Genomic DNA, 21,469 nt, shown 5'->3' with positions numbered 1-21,469 from the left:
CTCCGATTGGTCGCTCAGAGGACACACAACCTGGGGTGAGCTCTTCTTTGAGGCGAGCAACAGCTGTGGCGATGGATCCCGTCCTCTCGAGTTTATGCTTCTCGACCCCTTGGATGCTCCTTGGTGGCTTGGAGTTGGCGTGTTACAGGTGCGACGAGGGAAGCGTTGCAACGTACAGTGCACTAGGGGACGGACCGTTTAAGAGGATCTTCATCTTTATGTGGCCAGATGGGCTGTGCCCGACTTGCGTCGCACTGGTTGCTTGAGGCAGTAATGTTGGACCGGGAGACGCCTATAAGACATGTGAGGGCGCAGCGTTGGAGATGTTGGAATCATTCATCACCACTGCTACTCTACCCAAGACACATACACACATCTCCACGAAACACACCATGGCTCCTGACTCGGCATATGACTTTATTGTCTGCGGGTATGTTAACACCGTTAATGATCGGCACTGTAAAGAGCCGTCCCGCTAATCAATCTCGTTCCGACTATAGTGGCGGAACTTCCGGCTGCGTGGTGGCATCTCGACTCGCCGAGGATCCCAATGCCAAGGTTCTCGTCATTGAGGCCGGTCCTCACAATGAGAATCTCGAGAATGTCCACATGGTTGGAGGGTAGGTAGCCCATTGACACCTCACATCTTCAACTCTAACTCTCTCAGATGGTCACAAAACTTTGACAAGGAGACGGACTGGAACGTTATTTCCACAGAGGGCGCTGGCGTCAACGGCCGCCAGGTGAAGCTTAGCAGGGGCAAGTTCCTGGGTGGCTGCTCTGGCTGCAACGGTACCCTGATTGTCAAGGGAACAGTGAGTCTTTGACCTCGGCTCTTGTCTGTTGCATGTGCTAATCCCCTGTAGAAACAAGACTACGATGACTGGAACCTCCCTGGCTGGAGCGGTGACGAGTTCTTCAAGTACATGCGCAAGGTACGTGTGTAATTTCTGACATACATAAACTTGTATAATTTCTTTTCATTGCTTGCTTTGTCCCGGCCCGTCGGTTCGGATCTGTCGAATCTGCAATTTCCACATCAAAACATTTTTACTTTTTACAATGACTAAAAAGACATCTATAGGCTGAAAACTTCCACTCCAAGCCTTGGTTCAACGAATCCAAGGACTCCCATGGCCATGATGGTCATCTTCACACTGAGCCCCATGACCTGGCTCCCATATCCAACCTCATCAGGGACTCGATGGTGTCCAAGGGTCTCCCCCTCGACCATGACATGTTCTCACATGGAAACAACCCCCATGGATGTGGTCACTCTGTAAGAACTGTGTACAGTGGTCTTCGAACCACCGGTGCAGACTTCATTACCAAGGCTAAGCCTAAGGAAAACCTCCACCTCATGGTCGAGACCCATGTGGAGAAGGTCATCATCGAGAAGGAAGAGAATGGCGACCTCAAGGCCACCGGTGTTCGCGTCGTTCAAGCTGATGGCACCGTTGTTGAGCTCAAGGCTCGCAAGGAGGTTATCGTCAGTGGAGGCGCCTACTGCTCTCCTAACATCCTCAACCGATCTGGCATCGGTGCCAAGGATGAGCTGACCAAGCACGGCATCACCACCCTCGTCGACCTCCCAGGCGTCGGCAAGAACCTCCAGGACCATCTGATCGTCTTCATCTTCTACGAGACGGAAAAGGAGGGCCTAACCACTGACCACCTCGTCTACCACGGCGACGCGTTCGCCAAGTCCTACGCCCAGTGGAAGGAGCAAAAGTCTGGCTTCCTCTCCACGTTCCCCTTCGGTATCTTTGCCTTTGCCCGTCTCGACGAGCGTCTTGCCGACTCTGAGATCTGGAAGTCCGCTCCCCGGGAGGAGGGTCGAGACCCCATGGGCCTGACATCGAAGCAGCCTCACGTTGAGTTCTTTACGACAGAGTGCTACGGCGGACCCAAGCAGTTTGACCAGTTCCCTGTTGACAACAAGCACGCCTTCAGTATCATCGCAGAGTTGTTTGCCCCCAAGTCGCGAGGATCCGTCACTCTTCGCAACGCAGATGCCACAGCTGTTCCTGTGGTTGACTGCAACTACCTGTCCGACCCTCTAGACCTCGAGGTCCTCGCCGAGGCCTGCGCCTTTGGCAACGAGATCGTCATGGAGGGTTCCGGCACCAAGGACATCGTCAAGGGCGCCTGGCCACCAGCCCTGACGCACCACAAGTACAAGACGCGCGACGACTGGAAGGAGTACGTCAAGAATGGCGCCACGACCTGCTATCACGCCAGCGGAACCTGCGCGGCCGGAAAGGCCGACGATCCCAAGGCGGTGGTCGACGAGAAGCTCAGAGTCCGGGGAGTCAAGAACCTCCGCGTGGCTGACTGTTCCATCATGCCCACCGTCAACAACGGACACACGCAGATGCCTGCTTATGGGATCGGCGAGAAGGCGGCTGACCTGGTCAAGGAGGCTTGGGTTTAAGGAAGCTGTTGTTGTTACACATGTCAGATATTAGCGACAAGTTGAATAAAAATACCCCAATGGACATTGATGATCCTTTAAGATACTTGCCACGATACTTTGTGTGTTGTTGTTGTTGTCTCGGTGGCTTGGCTGTTGGATCACAAAGGTTATTGATAGCCAGTGACTATTGCACTGTGCTGTAACAAATTTGAACTCAATTGAGTTCAAGATATTTCTGGAACATCTGCAAGTCTATCATGTTTGCCTGTACTGATCATACTGTGCTCAACTTAGCCCAACCAGAAACACCTTTCAAATGTTCGCTCAGCTATCCATGCCATATTAAGTTGATCACTATAGCAAACGACACCATAGCAATAATTACTCTCTGATCAACCTCGTTCTCTGTCAAGTCGCTCTCCCTGTGGATCTCATGATCGACGCGACCAGGGGCGTAATGAAGCTATCGGTCCGCTGATCCCTTTAGAGGATCACCGTCAGTCCCCATCAAGAACCCCTGCCTTGCAACGTTGAAATATCCACTTGGTACTCGGCCCCAAACGGTGAGACGGCGCCGTCGCGCATCATTTTTCTCCAGAATGCGACGATCAACTAGTCGATTGTTGGCAGCTCGACTTTTTGACGTGACATGGTCAATTGAACAAAATGCCATGATGGAGCAGGGCCATTACGTGGCTGGAATAAGTCTCGGAGTATTCAGGAAGATGATATGTCATTGTTGTTAAAGCAAAGAATGGCGCTGTGATGATCGCAATTTTTCCTCATCTTGTGGAAACATAACATGCCCAGGTGACCAATGGTTCTAGCAGAGGAGGTAATGAGGATCGGAGCCCATTGATGCGACGAAGTTCGACGTATTGGAGTGGAGTGTTTAGCAAGGACCAAATGTGTCCAACATAATGTTGTTCTCAGAGCTCAGGTCGTCAATCACCCTATCTTCCGATAGCTGCTTCTCCCCGAGTAGCTCAGCTGGAAGAGCGTTCGGCTGTAATGGATCTCGCATCTTACCGAAAGGCCACCTGTTCGAGCCAGGTCTCGGGGATTTCTTTTTGCTTTTTTTCTCACTTTTTATCCACGTAATTTTGGGGTTCTACATGTTGTCATTGTTATTTTTGGTAGTGTTATCACTTTTGCTTTAACAAAGAGCACGTTGGTCGCTATTGTGAAGGCTGGCTTGGTAGAATAATGCCTGATAACATGGTGCATTGACATGCCATATATCTACCAGGCATATGAGATATTAACCATTCCGTTGAAATGCTTATTATAATAGTTTCACTGTGTCCATTCTTGTGTGCCTCTCTAGGCTGTTCTCGTCTATCCTTTGAAGTAGAATGAGGTAAATAAACTGATCGATTTGGATTAGGGGTGGATGCCCTCTGGTAGGGTAGGATGTAGACATTGAGTATCCCGATAGTCTCTAAATTCGCGACGTAATGGTACCGGCAAGGTAGGGCAACAAGTAGTATGCTTCAAGAGTAGCCAATTGAGAGCAAAGTATCTCTCGGAACGCCCGTGTAGGTATCAACCTGGAAGCATCGCCTAGGGACGTGTTAATTAAAGCACCACAGGCAACTCGAGCTGCTACAGTAATACTATGAAAGGCTGTACCTTTAAACATCAAGATATTTGTTCAAGCGAAACAGGAGCCAAGTTAGAAGGGCATTCTGTTACTCCCAGCCACTCATTTGCTGCCCATGGCTCCGCCAACTCGAGCTCCGATTGAGCCATTGACCAGTAACTATCAAAACTGACACAGAGTAATACAATCATTATCTATTCTAACGTATAAAACATATCTTTAAATTGAACATCCAACTCCCACAGGGTATCCCAATGCCCTTTCCAGGCCAAATTGCCGCTTTCATATCACACACAGTCCTGAGACAACCGCACTTCTATTGTTTTCCCACTTCTTCATAGCCTATCATTGGTGTATTCCACAGTCACCGTCGTTGTCTGCACGATAGCTGGCTTGCTCGTACCATCGACTATGCCCTTTTCCGAGTCGCTGTCCCCCCAACCGACATGATCGTCACTGTGCCCAGCAGTGACTCTGGGATCTGCCCGTCCCTTTATCGGTCCAAGCACGAACTCTTCTGATCCTTGGCCTTCTCCTGCATCGAACTGCGAGTATTGATGTCGGTCACGTCGGCTCTGTGAAGTCGGCGCGAGGGTCCGGGTCGGGGGCTTCGAGTTCTCGCCGGATTTTCCAGACTTTCCTGTCTTGCTGCCGTATCGAGACTCTCCGATGAGCTTGGGGGCGACGTGCTTGAAGAACTTTCGAAGTGTCGGCATGGAGGCACAGGTGATGATGAGGTTGGCTTCGACGATACTACACTCAAGTCAGTTACTGCTGCCATGTGCCCAGCCCAAGGGGTTATCGGGAGCACTTACATCCATACACTCGCCCAGGCAATGACCCATGTCGCATCCGGATCAGTCAACAAAGCTGGCAGGATGGAAACTCGAACGACCGAAGTGACGACTGTCAGAGACCCAATACCAAAGATGATGACCAGACCAATCTTTTGTCGAGGAGGAATCTGAAGCTTGATGACCATGGGAATCGGCAAGAAAAACAGTATAACGTCGCTAATGATGTTGGCCACAGCCGTCGCAATGTACAGACTCGGCCGATTGATGCAGACGCCGTCTGTGATGGTCACGTCCCAGCTCATTGCGATTGGCTTGCACGAGAAGATGCAGGCAAAGAAGATTCCGACCGTGTACCCGCCGATAAATACAATCGTGGACCATGTTGCAATCCTGAACCAGCGCTGAGGAGATAGTCGAAGGTAGAAGATGAGGAGGGCGAGTTTGGACAGGGAGCCGCAGAGGATGTAGATGAAGGCGGCAAGATAGACGTCCTGGCATCGCGTTAGTTGTTGAACAGATAGGGGCGATGTCCTAACTCACCATTAGATAGGCGTTAAACTGGGTGACGGATATCTCCCACGCGTGGACTCCGCCTACTCCAGTTGCAAACATGTCTAGGCATGGTTAGCTATTGGCCTTTGAAGACCTCAGGGGCACTCACGAAGGCATAATGCTATTGTCGCAACAGCCAAGACCTATCGTTGTCAAAGTCAGCGACAGCCATTGCGTGTTGCTCTACCCAGGAGGTGGGATGAAGCTGTGCATGACGCTAGGTAGGGGGCGACGGCATGTACAACTAGCGGCCGTTGGCAACCATTGAACCAATTTGAAGCCATCGACACTGCTTGTACAAACATATATGATATACTTACATATGAAAAGATGAGAAGCACTGTCCCATTGTCAGCATGTCGATCCCAATGCCCCCGTCTCACTTTCTCCCCGATGCAAGCACTCAATCCAGACCCGCAAGGCGCCAACAGATAGATGAATGGCATGAACCAACCACGAGTTGAATAACAAGAAAAGGATTCGAGAAACACTTACCATCGTCGAGCTGTACGCCTCCTGTAAGGAAGAACTTGACGTATAGCCTCTGTGCGATAAACAGGAAACTCAGGGCCATGCCAAAACCGGAGACGTAGTAGGCCTCTGGCACTCCCTGCCGCCGCGGGTTGTCAAAGTCAACCACGTAGTCCTTTGGCGGTTCCAGAACCGTCGGTACGCCTTGAACAAGAGGCATCTTGATGGATTGAAGTTGACTCCCACATACAAAGGCGTCAACTTCTATCGATTGCTTGGCAGGAATAAAGTGACAGGGCAAACTCGGAGAAAAAAAGAACCCAGATCAAGAGGGAAGAATCACGATGTCCCCCAAGAGAGCGAGACGGGGGCTAGTTGAAGCAAAGATTGGCGGCTCCCTGGCAGAAACCCACACACTCGGACCTGGGGATCAAAAGCGACTGATGGCGTACACGAGCATCCCCTAACGCACCGTCTGGTGCTAACTTACAACCCAACCTTTCAGCTCTCAACAGTGGTTCGCATGCCAAGGATCCGCCATCCAAGACTGGGGGGGGCGAAAGGACCTGGAGGCGCACGATACAGCTCGGAGACTACACGACAACCGATGGCCCCGACTGCTGCTGTGTCCCGAGCGGCTAAGATGCCGCTGCTGCAGGTCAGGGGGGTCATCGTGATGGCACGACTTTCGAAATCTAGCGTGCCTGCAGCATCTCCCAGATTGCAGCAGTACGGAGTAATCACCACGGTGCTACGTATAACGCCCGGGTACTAAGTCTCGACTTGGTAAAGGAATGTCTCACGAAGGAAGCAGCAATCTTCAGCCGTGACCCCGTCCTCTCACTGATTGGTTAAGTTTCTGGAACAGCCAGGGACCGGGGAAATGGGGAGTGCCGAGACTGCATTGTCTGCTTCTGGAAGCCCACCAACAAGATGCCGAAGCCCTTTTTTCATGTTGATGCTGCGGCGCGTTGCTTCTTCCCGAGCCACACGGCTGGTCTGCCCAATCAACTCGTTGATAAACATGCTTTTACGACTCAGTCGTCTCCACGACGGTTCAGCCAGATCATGTCATGTAGTCCGAGTTGACAGACGCCTCGCATTCCTTCTGTAACGCTGACACGCACGCAACGTCCGCCTCCTCCGTCAGTTGGTCCTTAGACCAACATCCGTGCCATTTTGCCATTTTCCCGTCTTTGATTCCTTAGCGGGCGATTGTGATATGACAGGGGCTTAGGCCGACAATCGAGCGTCATTGGGGGGGCTAGCAAAAGATGCATAATGCCCTGTCTAACCAAGTTTCGTCTGGTCAAGAATCCCTGCCTCGAGTCTGCGGGCCCTTTTTCGCGTTCCAACGCCGGTCTTGTTTTAGCGCAGCCAACAAAGACCCAGGTTTCAGGGGAAAGGACACGGGAAGGCTGGACTCGGGGCCGCAGTCAAAACACTCCGTGCTGTAGCATCCGTCAGTTGTCAACCCGCCAGAGATCGACGCGGATCACTGACTACGCAGCACATCATGTGGGTTAGGGGGATCGAGAGTTATTCTGACACATGACCTGTTGGCTGAGCCCTTGCCAGCAGCAACCAACACTTCTGACAGCAAGTCAATGCATGCATTGAATCCATGTTAATAAAGCAACAGAGTTTGAAGGGTCCTCCTCTTGTCACATTGGATACGACAAAACCCTCATCAAGCGGAAATTTTCCCTCCTGCGCCAGACGCGGGATGCGTAATTATTCAAGGATGGGTCGGGTTTTTACCCCGTACGGAGTAGTTTGAGCTTACCCATGATCTCGTCAACCCTCACAGAGCAGAGCGATCTGTGGGGAGCCCAGTTAACCGAACGGATCTCCTCCCCCGGGCACAGCCAACTTGCTTCCGGACTGACAGGGGTATCCCCAGGGGGGCTTTGACGCTAGCCGGGGATTGTCAGGGCGTAGGGGAACGCCACTGAAGAGGGCATTGACTGTTGGTGAAGCCTTCTACGCCGGAGGGAGGAACCAGTTCCTGAAGGCTGTGGCAGTAAGCTCTAGCAGTGCGTGGCTGCTCAATGGTGTGATCCCACTCATCTCTCCGTCTGCATCACGGACTTTGTTCCGTCATGTTAATATCTTCTTCACGTGTATCCCACGTGCTGTTAATCAAGACTTGCAGATCTAATAGCATTTCCAGAAGAACCAAGTGGGTAAGCCTATATCAAAAGGCGTTCATGAGCGTCTTCCCTCCGACCTTGATGTCATCACACTGGTGGACCTTAAGACTCTCCGTCCTTGCCGAGATTCAAATCTCTCTCCCAGTTCCGCAGTTCAGCTAGTCCCCCACTGGTCTGTGACGGCCAGGTCGAGGGATGGATGCCTCCTCATCCTCCGTCCCCATATCGGGGAGCCAACACCGCTTTCGTTCAGCATAGCCCGTCATGTTATGCCCGGACGGAAATACAATTCCTATTGTTAGTCTAGCTTAAGACCAAGGGGAAGATCCCTCTAATAAAGACGACGCTCCTCATCGAGCACCTGCAGATCGTTGCCTCCCACCCTCACCCGTCTCTCCAACGCGACGCCTACACTGCGCTGTACGTGTCGAGCATCACATTCGTTTGAATCCTGCACGCCCTTGACCCAAGGCATCCTTTCTTTATACCCCAAACATGAAGTTTGATATCCTTGTTGCTGCCAGCTCAGCAGTGGCCTTTGGCGCCACAACCGCCTCAGCCAGTCCCGCTAAGGCTTGCTACCGATGTGTAAGTAAAACCTACGTTGTAACAGCCGTCAAAGTTAATCACGGTGCTTGCTGTATTCCATATCATATCACCTCTCTTCTCACCATCACCTCTCAATCAATACCATACATCATGACTAACGAGATATCACCTCAGTGTACTGCTCTCTCCCGAGCTGGCCTCCGCAACAAGGTCGTCACCCAGAGCCAAGCACTCTACGATGACCGGATGGACTCTTACTGGTCCGTTAGCGCCGCTCTTCGACCGGATTGCATCGCCCTGCCCGAGACGGCCGAGGATGTCTCCAAGATCATGAAGGTCATCACCCAGCATAAGTGCAACTTTGGCATTCGGGGTGGTGGCCACGGCAACTTTGCCCTCTCCAACTCGATAGAGGATGGCATTACCATCGACTTTGGTGAGTGAAATCCTCTATTGTCCTTTGTCTATCCCACTTAATATACTTCAACCCCTTACGATTAGTCACTAATAACCCAAAGGTTATATGAATGGCACCGAGTATGATGCTGAGAAGAACCTTGCCCGTGTTCAGCCTGGTGGCCACTGGCAAGACGTTTATGATACACTTGCCCCTCATGGCCTCGTCGTCGCTGGGTAAGTCCGATTGACTCATTATCATCGGAAAATGCTTGACTGACCGTTGTCATCTAGTGGACGCGCTGGAACAGTTGGTGTCGGTGGTTTCGTGACCGGTGGTGGTAACTCGTTCCACTCTGCTTCTCATGTAAGTGATGCCAACTTCTAAAGACTATCGAAGATAACAGCTCACACAGTTCATAGGGAATGTCATGCGATACCGTTGCCGGCTGGCAGCTTGTTCTGGCCAATGGCGAAATCGTCGAGGCCAACGCCAACGAGAACGCCGACCTCTGGCAGGTAAGTTTGTCCGACTCTACACCATCAGTGGCCCTACTAACTCTGCCCTCAGGCCATGAAGGGTGGTACTGGTAACTTCGGTCTCATCACCCGTATCGACATGATCCCCATCGAGTTTGAGGACCGCAGCAACCCCGTCATCTGGGGTGGTAACCTGCTCTACACGCCCGAGGCCGGTCCCGCCGTCATCGACGCTCTTCTCGACTTTACCGACAACGTCAAGAATGACGAGGACTCGAGCAGCATTGTCTACTGGGCTTATCTCCCCGCCCTCGCCGGTGGCACTATCCTCAACGCCGCCATCGAAAACACTAAGGCTAAGATCAAGCCCGCTGCGTTCGACGGCTACTACGCCATCGAGGGACGTCAGCAGGACACCACCAAGGTTGACAAGATGAGCACCGTCACGCTCGAGCTTGGCTCCGGCCAGCCTGCTGGCTTCCGCAACGTGTGGTTTACAAGCTCTTTCAAGACCAACGCCGAGATCCTCAGCTACGCCGTTGAAAAGTTCAACAAGCTCAACGAGGACCTCGAGGCGCTCATGCCCAGCGCCGACTCTGGCCTCAACACTCTCTGCATGTTCCAGCCCATCACAAAGTCCATCGCCGAAAAGGGTGTCGCCAACGGCGGGAACGTCATGGGTCTCGACAAGTACACCGAGGATGGCAACGGTATCATGTTCCTTCTTACCTGGGCCGCCCACGGCGAGGACAATGAGAAGGCCGCCTTCCCCCTTCTCAAGGCCTACATCGATGACCTCGAGGCCAAGGCCAAGGAACTCGATGCCTGGTGGCCCTGGAAGTTCATCAACTACGCCCACCTTACCCAAGACCCCTTGTCGACTGTTGGCGCCGAGGCCCTTGCTAAGCTCCAGGCCGCTAGCAAGAAGTACGATCCCCAGGGCGTCTTCCAGAAGCTGCGAACTTCCGGCTTCAAGATCCCTTTTTAATTGTAGCGACATATTCATTTGTCAATTCCTAGATCTAGACTTAATAAGGAATTCGCCATCTCGCCATGTTGAGTTTTAACGTGTCTGAGCCCCTGGATAGTCCGTCGATTGAGACACAGCGTCTTGGGCCACACGCTTGACGTCTTATTCCCACTTATAGAACAATGAGCTGTTGATATCTGTTGGATTATTAGAAAAGTGATAGTGATGTACCTCATCTTCTATCAACGAAACACCCTTACATGTCTCGAATTTGGTCACCACAGCTACAGCCTTACACACGAATGACTCTCCCTGTTTCTATGACCCTTTTAATACATTGCGGAGCATGAAAGAAGGGGCATAAAACGCACGTTTCTTGCGACGCTTTGACCTGTACCCGGAGAAGTCGTCGCTTAGGTTCTTCACGCCCAATGTATTGATATCTCCGACAATGACCAGGCCACATTTCGAGCGACTGAGCATCACAGCCAAGAGTCGGTTGTCAGCAAGGGTCTGGGGACCAACTGCTTGTGTAACCCCAAGGATAGCCACAACGATCTTGCTCTCGCAACCTTGGAAATCCTCAATGGTCGTCGCTGGCTTCATTCCAGGCAGCATAAAGTGATCCGGCCCCTTCCGCATATCCTCTACAAGATCGACATTCGCCTTGTCAGGGCTGATGATAATATCCGATGGGTCTGCTCCCTTACACTTGACAAAATCAGTGACGAAACTCAATGCAACCCGAACTTGAACTGGGTTCTGCTTGGAGCCGGTGATTTGATTCACGTGGCAGTACGACCGCTCACAGTGAATAGACACCTCATAAAAGGTGTTGGAAACAACAGGCGCCAAGTCCAGGTGCTTGTTGGTGAGATAAAGTTCTAGCTTTCGGCCAAGTTCGTACTCGGGGTGGTCGAAGTCGCTGTTGGGACGATAGTGTAAAGGGGTTGCCAGGTACATTCCTTGTTGGCACAGCTGAAATAGACTCTGAGGCATTCGAAGTTGAGTCCTTAGGCGAAAAATTGGCCAGCCACTCGCTTCGAGAAAGGCCAATGGAGATATCCTACCGTCTTGTCCCAGGCGATTGATGTAGTTGCGACTCTTGTCCCGCACTTCGAACCCTTCGACAGCTGGAGGGATCGAATAATCATCCCCGGCTAGGAGGCATGGAAGGAGAGTGTTTCCCCACACAGAGTAAAGGTCAGGGCGGCTGATGCTCCCAGCGTCGTCGACTGTAATTCCCTTGGCAAGCTCGTTCTTCCAGTTGATGTAGGGATCTTGCTTGGAGCAAGATATGGTCAGGGTTGTGCACACAATGTCGGCATGGCGCAGAATCTCAATTAGTAACGCTCCGGTCGTTGATACTGGCACTTTGCCACCACCACGTTTGTATTCAGGCCAGCTAATATCCCGTCTGGCCACGGCACGAAGCCGTGTGAGTTTCTCTCGCCTGTCAATATCGTCGCGCATCTGGTAAAGACCCGGGCTGTCGTCTGGTCGGAGGCTTCGAACAACAGGAGAGCGAAGGATGGATAGCAGCCAAAATGTCAAAGATAGATGCCATTTCCATGGTCTTGGCTCTTCCCATGCAGAATCAGGAAGTGCTCGACCCCCAGCGTAAGGACTCTGCAACAAGCTGAAGAATGCGTCAATCTCATCATCTATTCTGTAGCCTCGTACAATGAGTTTGCAATGGGTACGAGTGGTGCAATTCGACTGCTTGGTGTTGTTCAGCCGATCGGTGACACTGAAGGTGATTTGGTCGAGTCGAAAGGCAAAGTTGTCCACGGTCACATCCGACGGAGCACTGCAATAGACTCTACCAACGCTGCTTGTTAGTGCAAGGGCGCTGACAGCTAGTACAGTCGTCTTTCCGCACCCAGGCCCCTATCCATCGTCAGAATAAACATCGGAATGCGTTCGAACTAGGTACTTACTCCAGTTATGATGCCAAGCCCGAGTGGTCTCTTACCAAGGTAATTTCGCAGACGAGGTCGGTCAGCCAGGGGCACCTCCTCTATCATGGCGTCAACGTGATTTTTATCAATACCATCCAAGATATCAACTGCTGGCAGGGCCCAATGGTAGTAATTGGCATCTTGTAGCGCCCCTGTGCCCTGTTGACGCATGGTAGGGTGGAAGCCAGTGCCACGTAGAAGATCTCGATGGTAACTCATCTTCAATTGAAGGTCCATCGGTATGGTCTGCAGGAGTTGACCGCTCACATCAGTTCGTAAGCCAACGGCTACAGGGTTGGATGGCATCTCTTTGGGATGAAACTGACAGACCGCATCGACCTTTCTCTCGCATTCTGCTGTTGGTGCGTTGAACTGAAGGGAAACGAGATTCTATCCGTCCTGCCCTTTGTCCAGCATCGCCTCTGAAAATCGCTTTCTTGCTAGCAGGACTAGGTAGAATTCACCAAATCCAGCTGTCTTAATAGCGTTGATACCATGAGGATGGTGCACAATTCTGGCTTCCCACTCAACCGCCTTGGGATCGTCACACAGGCATAGCTGTAGAACTGGGCGCCGAGAGAGATGTTGCCAAGCTGACCGGGTGTCAGGATTGTAGTGTTTGTTAATTGGCACGATAACATAGTATGTAGATCCTAGTGTGTCCAACCCGGCATCGATGAACAACGCGGAAAGCTCGAGTGTGGCGATGCTATCCGCGGAATTGCGAAGCCACACAGCGCCCTGGACTTGTGATTGAGTGAGAGCGGCCAAGTGTGAGTTGTCATCGTGAAATGACCATGCTGGCTCGAACTGGTGGCCTTGGGCCCATGGAATCATAGCTTGATACCGATGCATGTTCCAAGCATGCTGCCTCCCGTAAGGATAGCTAAAAGGGGTCGGGAGAATATTCTCATGCCATTTCGAGATTAGATCTTTCCGAGTTTCGCAGACAAGAATGGTGAATTCCCTTTTCTCGAGAAGTTCTCGCAGAGGCTTTGAGCCGGCGATGGGCGCATTGTCGTTAAACAACGTGTCTGCCACACTGTCGGAGTTTGCGAACGGCATACAGTAGCCATCAATCTTTGCATGGGCACCTTTCTCAAGTGACACTTTGAGCAACGTAAATTCGATCTTCTTCTTCCAGACTCGCCCATGTAGGGTGTGGCCTTTGGGGATGGCCTCAGCCGTATAGGTGAAACGCCCACGAGGGAGCTTGACAAAAAGCCGGTATTGTCGCAAAACAGTTGGGGTTCCATATGTCCGGTTTGCTATTATTCGTTAGAAATAGCATTCATCGAGAGAAGAAACGTGTGAAGGCCCACCTCGGTAACGTATGCCAAAGCCGTCATCATCATTGCTTCGACCGAGAAGAAATCTGATAGAAAACCCCATCCAAGGCTCTGTATCAGGCTTAGCACTGAAGATCAGATAAGCCGCCGTTCCCTATACCCTTCCGAGGTCTTTGAATTTTCCCAGAAATTTCCGGTTCTCATCGTCTAGGAAGAGGGCAGACTCCCACGACTTGAAGGAGCTTCCTGGGCCTGCATCACCCCAGGAGGTCTGACTCCCAGAATCGCCGCTGTCATTCATTGCGTTGCTTCGAGTGAATAGAGGAACATTCTCTTCTAATTCTTGCGTGTTGGTCTTTTCTTGAGAATGGAAGAAGGAATCCTGGTGTTGAAAGGTGGTCTGGTTGGGGGGGAGTTGAGGAAGGCTAGGAGGTAACGCAGAGTGCAGCCCCGGCTACCTACCCACCCGTACCTGCCTAACTAATGGAGATTCAGATTCGGCGATAATTTTCGCTTGAGGTGAAATTGCTACGGGCTCCGGGTAGGGATGAATTTGTTAATAGCAATGGTCACTATGAAGGCGTTGTAAGGGATACCGCTTTATTGGCCTGGTGAATGCATTTCATGGTTACATGTGTATGGATAACTTAATGAGCGTCCATGATACAGGCAACATATCCAAGCAAATCAACTCAATAGCCATATGTAGCCGCGACAGGTGAGACACCATTAACAATCCTGCGGCAATTGAACCATTCTAACCCCACCGTCCAGATATCCAATCAGTATATCATTCCGAGCCAAAAATGCGAGGCCAGTAGTTGTAAACGACATAAGTGTCGACACAGGTGCTAACAGCAAGCCCAACGAGGATGTATCGCCGGGTGCGAGGCGACAGGTTGCTCCACCTCCACTTTGTGCTGCTCGCGGCAGATGGAGCGCTCTCGGAAGTCAGAGTCTTGAGAAAAGGCGTGGTCGTGGAGAAGTTCTTGCGGGTGGCCTGGAGGACAGGGGATGAAGCCCGGGCGATAAGAGTGGGAGACATGGTGATGAGGATGTCTGAGATTGACAGTCGATGATGATAAAGAGGTAGATGTTCTGTTTGTGTGAAGCTTGTTTGATTGTTGAATTGCTCATTTCGAGAGATCCCACGAGTCTATATATACATAATCTATACTAAACATGACATGACGCTGAATAGCGATACCGTTATCCTTAACCGTAAGGCCGGCCTGTTATGGCTGACGATCGCCCCCTTCCAACCACTAACGCCTTAAAACCAACCAAAACGACCGCACACTCCCGACATGACGCATAACTATTTTCAGTCACCCGGACGCTTCGGTCGGTTAATCGTCAGCGGTTTGAAGGGCTTGCGTAGGCGATCCATAGACGGCGCAGGGCCTAATCCTACAGGCCGCCTCACGCCTCCACGCGGCTTGACCGACATGAACGTTGTGGCATGGAGGCTTGAGGCTGGCCGGTTAGGCGCTGCCTTTGGCTCTTCGTTGCCATTTTCGACTGCTGCCTGGTCCCTCGGAGGGGGCCGGGGCGGGGAGCTAGAGAAGCAAGCATAGGGTTTTCGAGGGCCGCTGTCTGTCTTAGGGACGTTGGGCTTCGGTAATGGTCGAGCTGAAGAGAGTTTGTGGTTTGCCAGCTCAGGGTCGATAGCGGGTTTTTGCTGGTGATGTTGGGTAGGCAGTCTTGCCGGTAGGCTGTTCTGCCGCGCAAGAGCAGCTTCGTAGCGTACCTTGGAAAACGAGTTGGTCTGCTGCTGTTGTCGCGGTGGTTCTGGTGGTGGCCGTGGTGCATTTGGACCTTGATTCAACCAACTCATCATGCTCTTTTGGCCAGTCCCTCGTCGATTCGATCCCTTCTTCGGCCCAGGCTTTGAAGTCTGTTGCTGCGCCTTAGTTGCCGCTACAGCGTCGAGTGCAACTTTGTGCGCTCCGGCGGTTGTGAATCCTGGAAGAGCGGAAACCGTAAAATCGGCGGATTGCTCCATCGTTGTCGTGTATTCCCTCTGCCATGGGAGTTCTTCAGCCTCGTCGTAAGAGTCATTCGGTAGCGACGTGCGTTGCCGTTTCGGAGCACGAGAATAATGACGGCCAGAATCCTCATCATGTCCATCTACGTTCTTAGGATCGACGGGATCAACGGGGAAAGCATCGTCTTCCGGTGAAAACATAGGAGGCAGCTTTGCGAAAATGGACTTTTCGGCTGGTGCCTCTCTCCCGAGGATCTTGGCTGCACTCTCGATAACTCGTCGGTCAAATGATGGGCCCTGCTTCGCAAAGGCTTTTGAGGCAAATGGCGAAACAAATGGCGAGAGCTCAACCTTGCTGCTCATCCCCTGCGAGCCGTAGAGGGGGCAGCTGAGATACAGCAGAGCTTGGGCGCGGGTCATGGCCACATAGAGCAGTCGTCTTTCCTCATCAGTATCTTCGGACCTCGCATGGGGTATCGATCCAGTGTAGACTGAGGGAACAAAGACAACAGGCCATTCCAATCCTTTTGCCGCGTGGATGGTCGAGATTGTAACCACGGATTTCTGATCTTTCGATCCATCATTCTTTTGTGCGTCTGAGGCCAATGAGACGTTGGCCAGAAACCGCCCAAGCATGTCGTCCACCTTCACCTGGTCCAGGTTCTCGATCTCGGGAAGTGCATCCTCATCGATCGACCCGAAATCCCTCATGAAATCGCTCACCAAGTTGACAAACTCTTGGACGTTGGCCCACCTCTGCTCATGGTCTTCGGCGTATTCTTCCTCCAGGTACTTTTTGAAATTGAGCTGGGTGATCAACTGCTCAATCAGGTCGACTAGGGTGACGGGGCTGCTCTGGGTGATTCCGTCTGCTTGTTTTTTGAGAGTTGAGATGACTCTGATAAGCTCAGTGTTGAGCTTCTGTTCCATCTTTTGCCGGATATTGGTGGTTGCTTTGCGAGTGCCTCTGCAATGTTTCAGTATCAATGTCCAGAGGCTCATGTTGGCTTTTTCCGCTTCTTCGAGGAGAGACTTGATCGTTGCCTCGCCTATGCCTCGTCGTGGCACATTAATGACTCTTGCCAGCGCATCGTTGTTTTCTGGCTGGCTCACTACGCGCAAGTAATCCAGTAGCACTTTGATCTCCTTTCGCTCGTAAAACTTGTGTCCTCCAATCATTCGATACGCGATGCCAGCTTTTCCTAGTGCAGATTCGATGTGTCGCGAGAGAGCAGCTGACCTCAGGAGGATTGCCACATCTTCGTACTTGAGCATCTCTCCAAACATCATGACTGCTCGTTTGAGCTCAGAGACGATCCATTCGCCTTCTGCAGCTGAGCTCTTGAGGGTTCTGAGGACAGGTCGCGCGCCCTTAGTGTGAACCGGTAGCAGAACTTTTTGATATCGCTTCTTGTCTTGCTGGATGACGTTGAGCGATACGTCGAGGATGGATTGTGACGATCGGTAATTCTCCTCCAGCGACACCTCGTCCGTGTCGGGGTAATCTCGTAATAGGCGGTAGAGATTTCGAATCTCGGCCGAACGCCAGCCGTAGATACTCTGGTCGGGGTCACCCACAATCGTGATTCGATGGTTGGCTTGGGCGAACAGCTTCATCAACTCATATTGGATGCCATTGGTGTCTTGGTACTCGTCGATGAGAACCGCTTGAACGTTGGAAACACAGGCCGGGTGTTCTCTCAGCAACTCGACACATTTTACCAAGAGGTCGTCATAGTCCAGTAAATTCGAGCGTTTGAGTTGGGTCTGGTACTCTTGATAACATGTCCTCAGCCCCGGGTTTTCTGGGCGCTTTTTTGTCCCTTGTGATGGGGCAGCATTTGGCCCTCTTGCCTTTTCCTTGCTGATCCAGGACTTGGCTGCAAGTGGTTCAATGCCGAGTTCAAGCCTTTTGCAGATTCTCTGGATGATTGCCTTGGAGTCTCCATCGTCCGCAATGCCGAATTTCGAGTCCAGTCCAATGCGATTCCCGTATATTGATAGATACCGACGAGCGATCGAGTGAAACGTTCCTAGCACGATCTTCTTTTCGCATTCCTCGCCCAGGGCCTTCCCAATGCGATCCTTCATCTCTCGAGCGGCTTTCACGGTGAAGGTGGCGACGATCACGTCCGAGGGACGGTAGCCAACACGCTGGACAAGCCATACTACTCGAGATGTGAGGGTATGTGTTTTCCCACTGCCCGGACCGGCCAAGATAGCAACGGTGGATGCTGGGGATGTCACAGCACGGCGTTGTGCCTGGTTCAGCGACCGCAGGATCGCATCTTCGTTGTTCGAAGCTGGCATGCTGAGGACATGGACGGGTCCACGCGTTGGGGTTCGTTTCTCGAGGAGTGGTTTATCATCGAAGGTTCTTCCGGTTCGTGCCGTGGTCGAGAACTCGAGTTTGCAGGCCAGGACAATCGCCGGCTTCAGTATCGCATCGATTCGGGGAGCATGACGGGCGCGTTAATGGCCCATTCCATTTCGCGACGCGAAGGGGGGAGCCTCGCGATGTCATGTGACCTTCAATCTCTGTGTTGGTGCAGGGTAACTAAGCCTCTTCTCACCGCAAGAGGAAAGCGGCTGAAAGTGCACTTGGAATTTGATGGCATCACACTTCATTATACTGACTTCAAGTCATTCCTGCAATATAGTTTATGGGTTTAAACTTTGTCAAATTCCTGTGTGAAATAGATCCGTCGAGCGAGGTGCTCAATGAATGAGGACGCCATTTGCTAAGGTTCCTAAATCACGGCCGAAGCTCTAACCGATGCTCAGCTGAAAACAAAATCCTCATAGATCCGTCACTCGAGTACTAACTCTGCCGACATTCTCCTACCGAGAGTGATATCAGATCACCCGTCACATTACTGCCGTCGCCAGTCACTATCACAGTCACTAACTCGAGATATCACGGCGCGATCTGCATCACTGTAACCATACACAAGCTGCGTGCTCCTCGCTTCCGGACTTCGGCATCACATTCACCGCATTCTCTTGGAGCACTGAGCGATATGATGTGAATTATGGAGTTGGCTGAATTGTGATGGTCACGGAGCTAATGTGCAATCACCAACCAAATCACCAAACCCCTTCCCCGAGGGTAGCGTGAAGCTCTAGTCGTGCGATAGTAGTGCGACTCTTGACGATAGGCGCCAGTGATGAGTATCTGACCAACTACACCGTCGCCCCTGGGACGTCGAGCAATGTGATGTCACACAAAGAGGAGCATCTCATTCGAAGAGGCCGAAGCATCACATGATGAGGAGCTGGGCTGGGACGCTCCACCGCCATGCAAGGCCCGAGAGTGTGGACAAGGCGGGCGACGCAGGCAATTGGGCCTCGAATTGAGGCCCACGGACCCCTAGACCAGGGGACGCATTGTTTGTTGGGCCATGGTGGTGTGGGATGGCTGATGATTGAAGGGCTGGATATCGTAGATCCAGGAACAATCAAGCTGGAACAACTTTGTCCACGTCAGGCGGGCCAAGCATTGGGGTATTCTCCCTGGGTAAGGCATAGTAAAAGGAATAGTAGTAAGTAAGATCTAAAGAATGAATGTACGTATGATATCTCTTTTATTCCTTTAACAACCTCATGTAGAATCACTCATGGTATTAGAGAGAAGCTACATTTTCGTTCCCATCGTGGCATCACCTCTGGTGGTGATGGTGGCTCGCCCCGCCCCGCTCCGGCAAACCAGACCAGACCAGTCCCGACCACAGACAAATCTTTTACAGGCACAAGAGCGATTTGCAATCCTGGCTCCCGGGATCCAAGAGGCGAGAGAGGTCGAGGCATGTGGAGTGCGGTGGTTGGCGAGTGGGAACTGACCGCCAATCACCCGCTTCCACACTCTATTGCCCGGCGGTTAACCATCCAACCACAGCTCGTAGATGGTCTCGTCACACTCTCAACTCACATCTCGGCTGCAACCACTCTCCTGCCGTCACCCACCTAGGATGGCGAGCTATTCTCGGACGCCTCTCATGCGTGTGCCACCATTCGACGGTTGCCAGAGGACCGGCGTGGCCTGGGGTCCCCTCGTGCGCCCTGGCGACTCAGCGTCCAGCCTTCGAGTCCAGCGGCTAACGTCGAGCAATGGGCCATCACCACCAGCCCGCTATATACCCTATTGATACCGCAAGTTCCGTCTTCCGTGCATGATACTCTTCTCCTAGTGTTTCGTCTCTCTGTGTTCAGGAGGTCACATCGCACAAGCTGGCTCCTCCCAACAAGTCAAAAGGTGCCTCGCCTCCGACCTCTTGTCCCCCACGATGCTTCAAGGTGCCCGCTTAACAATACCTCTCGGCCTGCTTCTGCCTCTTTCACTCCTTTGCACTGCTCAGCCTTACCTTGCCCGCTCCCAGGTTCTCGCCGCCCGAGGTAGCGACCCCAAAGCCACAGACGAACCCATCCCAGGCGGACCTGTGAACGACCATCTCCCCGCTCAGATCGGCGGTATAATCGGAGCATACGCAGCTTCGCTGGTGCTGGTCGCCCTCACACTGGTTGCTCTGTCAAAGAAGCGTCGCCACCATATTGCTGCCGGAATCGAAGAAGTCGAGTTTGCGAAACAAGATATCATCCCAGATTTTGCATCCAAGCCCGGCGTGCCATTGAACATCATCACCGAGGCCTCTTTCATCCAGCCTCACTTCAAGAACAGCACCGACACCAACAGCCCGAACCCATACATCCACCCATCGCCAGACTCAACCATCGGCGCACCCGGTACCAACCCATTTGTTGATCAGAGAGTCGTGGCAGCAGACAGAGTCATGGCTCAGTCACAGCTCGAAGATATGTACCGACACGTCCTGGAGGCCGAAGACGCCAAGAAGCGAGGAGTTGCCTATGATCCCCTCCCGCCTACCGCCGCCCACCAGCGAGGTCCTTCGACAGCGGCCTCAATCCTGTCTCTTCGGTCCGCGGCATCATCACCATCAAAGAAGGAAAGGACCAAGCCTGCCAACCTGGATCTCAATGCCTCTCGTGAGGAGAAGAGCCGGTCAAGGACTTCCTCACTCCTCTCGGCCCTCCGATCACCAAAGAAGAAGTCTATGAAGGGCATGAACATTTCATCCCCCATCATGACACCCCAGTCTACCGAGTTCCCCCGCCACGAGTCGCAAGAAATGAACACGATCCCGCCCCGCCACTACGCCCCGGCCGCACCACCTCCGGTCCCCACCGACCAGGCTCCGTATCCGGCCCCGGCCTCGACTCACGTGTCTCCTCCGACCCCCGACATCTCACCCGAGAGCGTCCAGTCCATCGATGAGCGTATTGGATCACAGCTTCCTCCTATTGGCCACGGTCGGAATGAGTCGCTAGCACCTACCGAGCACGAACGCGAACCCGAGTCCGCCACTTCGGAGCACTCTCAGGCGCCGCTGGTCGGCCTCCCTTCGTCTCCCAAGCCCGGCTCCCGGTTCCCGTCCAACGTCTCTCTTCCGTCCTTGCCTTCATCGCCTAAGCCTGGGTCGACATTCAACCGCTCCAATACACCCGCTTCAGCCGTCCGCGCCGGTGGTGCCCTGCCCCTGCGTGCCTATGAACCTGCCATGGCCTCACCCAACAGCATTACTCAGACCACCAAGCAGACAGTGTTCGAGCGAAAGGGACCTCTGTCGCCTGGTGGAGGCATCACCCCTCGCACCGCTGGTGCAGTCCCATACTCTCCTTATCAGCCCTTCACACCCTGCATGCCGATGACCCCATCGCTCGTTACCAAGGAAGACCGGAAGAGGATGAAGCGCATGGTTCCCAAGACTCCTACTCTGGAGATGGTGAAGAGCGCCGATGATATTTGGTAATCGAAGCATGCGGGAGTTGG

At 52.5% G+C, this 21,469-nt stretch overlaps 6 protein-coding genes across 6 annotated transcripts; 3 read left to right on the top strand and 3 right to left on the bottom strand.

Annotated features, from left to right (window-relative positions):
* Positions 1 to 392: 392 nt before the first annotated feature.
* On the top strand, positions 393 to 2,434 carry MRS44_004940 (uncharacterized protein; the record flags this gene model as incomplete). Its single annotated transcript, XM_046275517.2, has 5 exons — positions 393 to 430; positions 501 to 620; positions 668 to 815; positions 867 to 935; positions 1,085 to 2,434. The coding sequence occupies 5 exons, from the start codon at positions 393 to 395 to the stop codon at positions 2,432 to 2,434; spliced, it is 1,725 nt and encodes a 574-aa protein (XP_046135906.2).
* Positions 2,435 to 4,354: 1,920 nt separating this feature from the next.
* On the bottom strand, positions 4,355 to 6,059 carry MRS44_004939 (uncharacterized protein; the record flags this gene model as incomplete). Its single annotated transcript, XM_046275518.2, has 6 exons — positions 4,355 to 4,772; positions 4,835 to 5,307; positions 5,357 to 5,430; positions 5,478 to 5,511; positions 5,689 to 5,708; positions 5,864 to 6,059. The coding sequence occupies 6 exons, from the start codon at positions 6,057 to 6,059 to the stop codon at positions 4,355 to 4,357; spliced, it is 1,215 nt and encodes a 404-aa protein (XP_046135907.1).
* Positions 6,060 to 8,487: 2,428 nt separating this feature from the next.
* On the top strand, positions 8,488 to 10,405 carry MRS44_004938 (uncharacterized protein; the record flags this gene model as incomplete). Its single annotated transcript, XM_046275519.2, has 6 exons — positions 8,488 to 8,580; positions 8,716 to 8,977; positions 9,060 to 9,174; positions 9,232 to 9,304; positions 9,361 to 9,456; positions 9,509 to 10,405. 6 exons carry the CDS (start codon positions 8,488 to 8,490, stop codon positions 10,403 to 10,405), a joined length of 1,536 nt encoding a protein of 511 aa, XP_046135908.2.
* Positions 10,406 to 10,705: 300 nt separating this feature from the next.
* On the bottom strand, positions 10,706 to 14,682 carry MRS44_004937 (uncharacterized protein; the record flags this gene model as incomplete). The annotated part of the gene is made up of 7 exons (XM_046280884.2): positions 10,706 to 12,277; positions 12,328 to 12,701; positions 12,813 to 13,560; positions 13,671 to 13,748; positions 13,798 to 14,062; positions 14,110 to 14,117; positions 14,494 to 14,682. The coding sequence occupies 7 exons, from the start codon at positions 14,680 to 14,682 to the stop codon at positions 10,706 to 10,708; spliced, it is 3,234 nt and encodes a 1,077-aa protein (XP_046135909.2).
* Positions 14,683 to 14,961: 279 nt separating this feature from the next.
* MRS44_004936 (uncharacterized protein) lies at positions 14,962 to 17,934 on the bottom strand (the record flags this gene model as incomplete). Its single annotated transcript, XM_046283924.2, has 1 exon — positions 14,962 to 17,934. One exon carries the CDS (start codon positions 17,932 to 17,934, stop codon positions 14,962 to 14,964), a length of 2,973 nt encoding a protein of 990 aa, XP_046135910.1.
* Positions 17,935 to 19,907: 1,973 nt separating this feature from the next.
* On the top strand, positions 19,908 to 21,449 carry MRS44_004935 (uncharacterized protein; the record flags this gene model as incomplete). Its single annotated transcript, XM_046278315.1, has 1 exon — positions 19,908 to 21,449. The coding sequence occupies one exon, from the start codon at positions 19,908 to 19,910 to the stop codon at positions 21,447 to 21,449; it is 1,542 nt and encodes a 513-aa protein (XP_046135911.1).
* Positions 21,450 to 21,469: the final 20 nt, after the last annotated feature.

The sequence above is a fragment of the Fusarium solani genome (genome assembly GCF_023522795.1).
Source record: "Fusarium solani strain SB1 chromosome Unknown bctg00000002, whole genome shotgun sequence".
Classification (NCBI taxonomy): domain Eukaryota; kingdom Fungi; phylum Ascomycota; class Sordariomycetes; order Hypocreales; family Nectriaceae; genus Fusarium; species Fusarium solani.
This window is presented reverse-complemented; position numbering and strand designations above follow the sequence as displayed.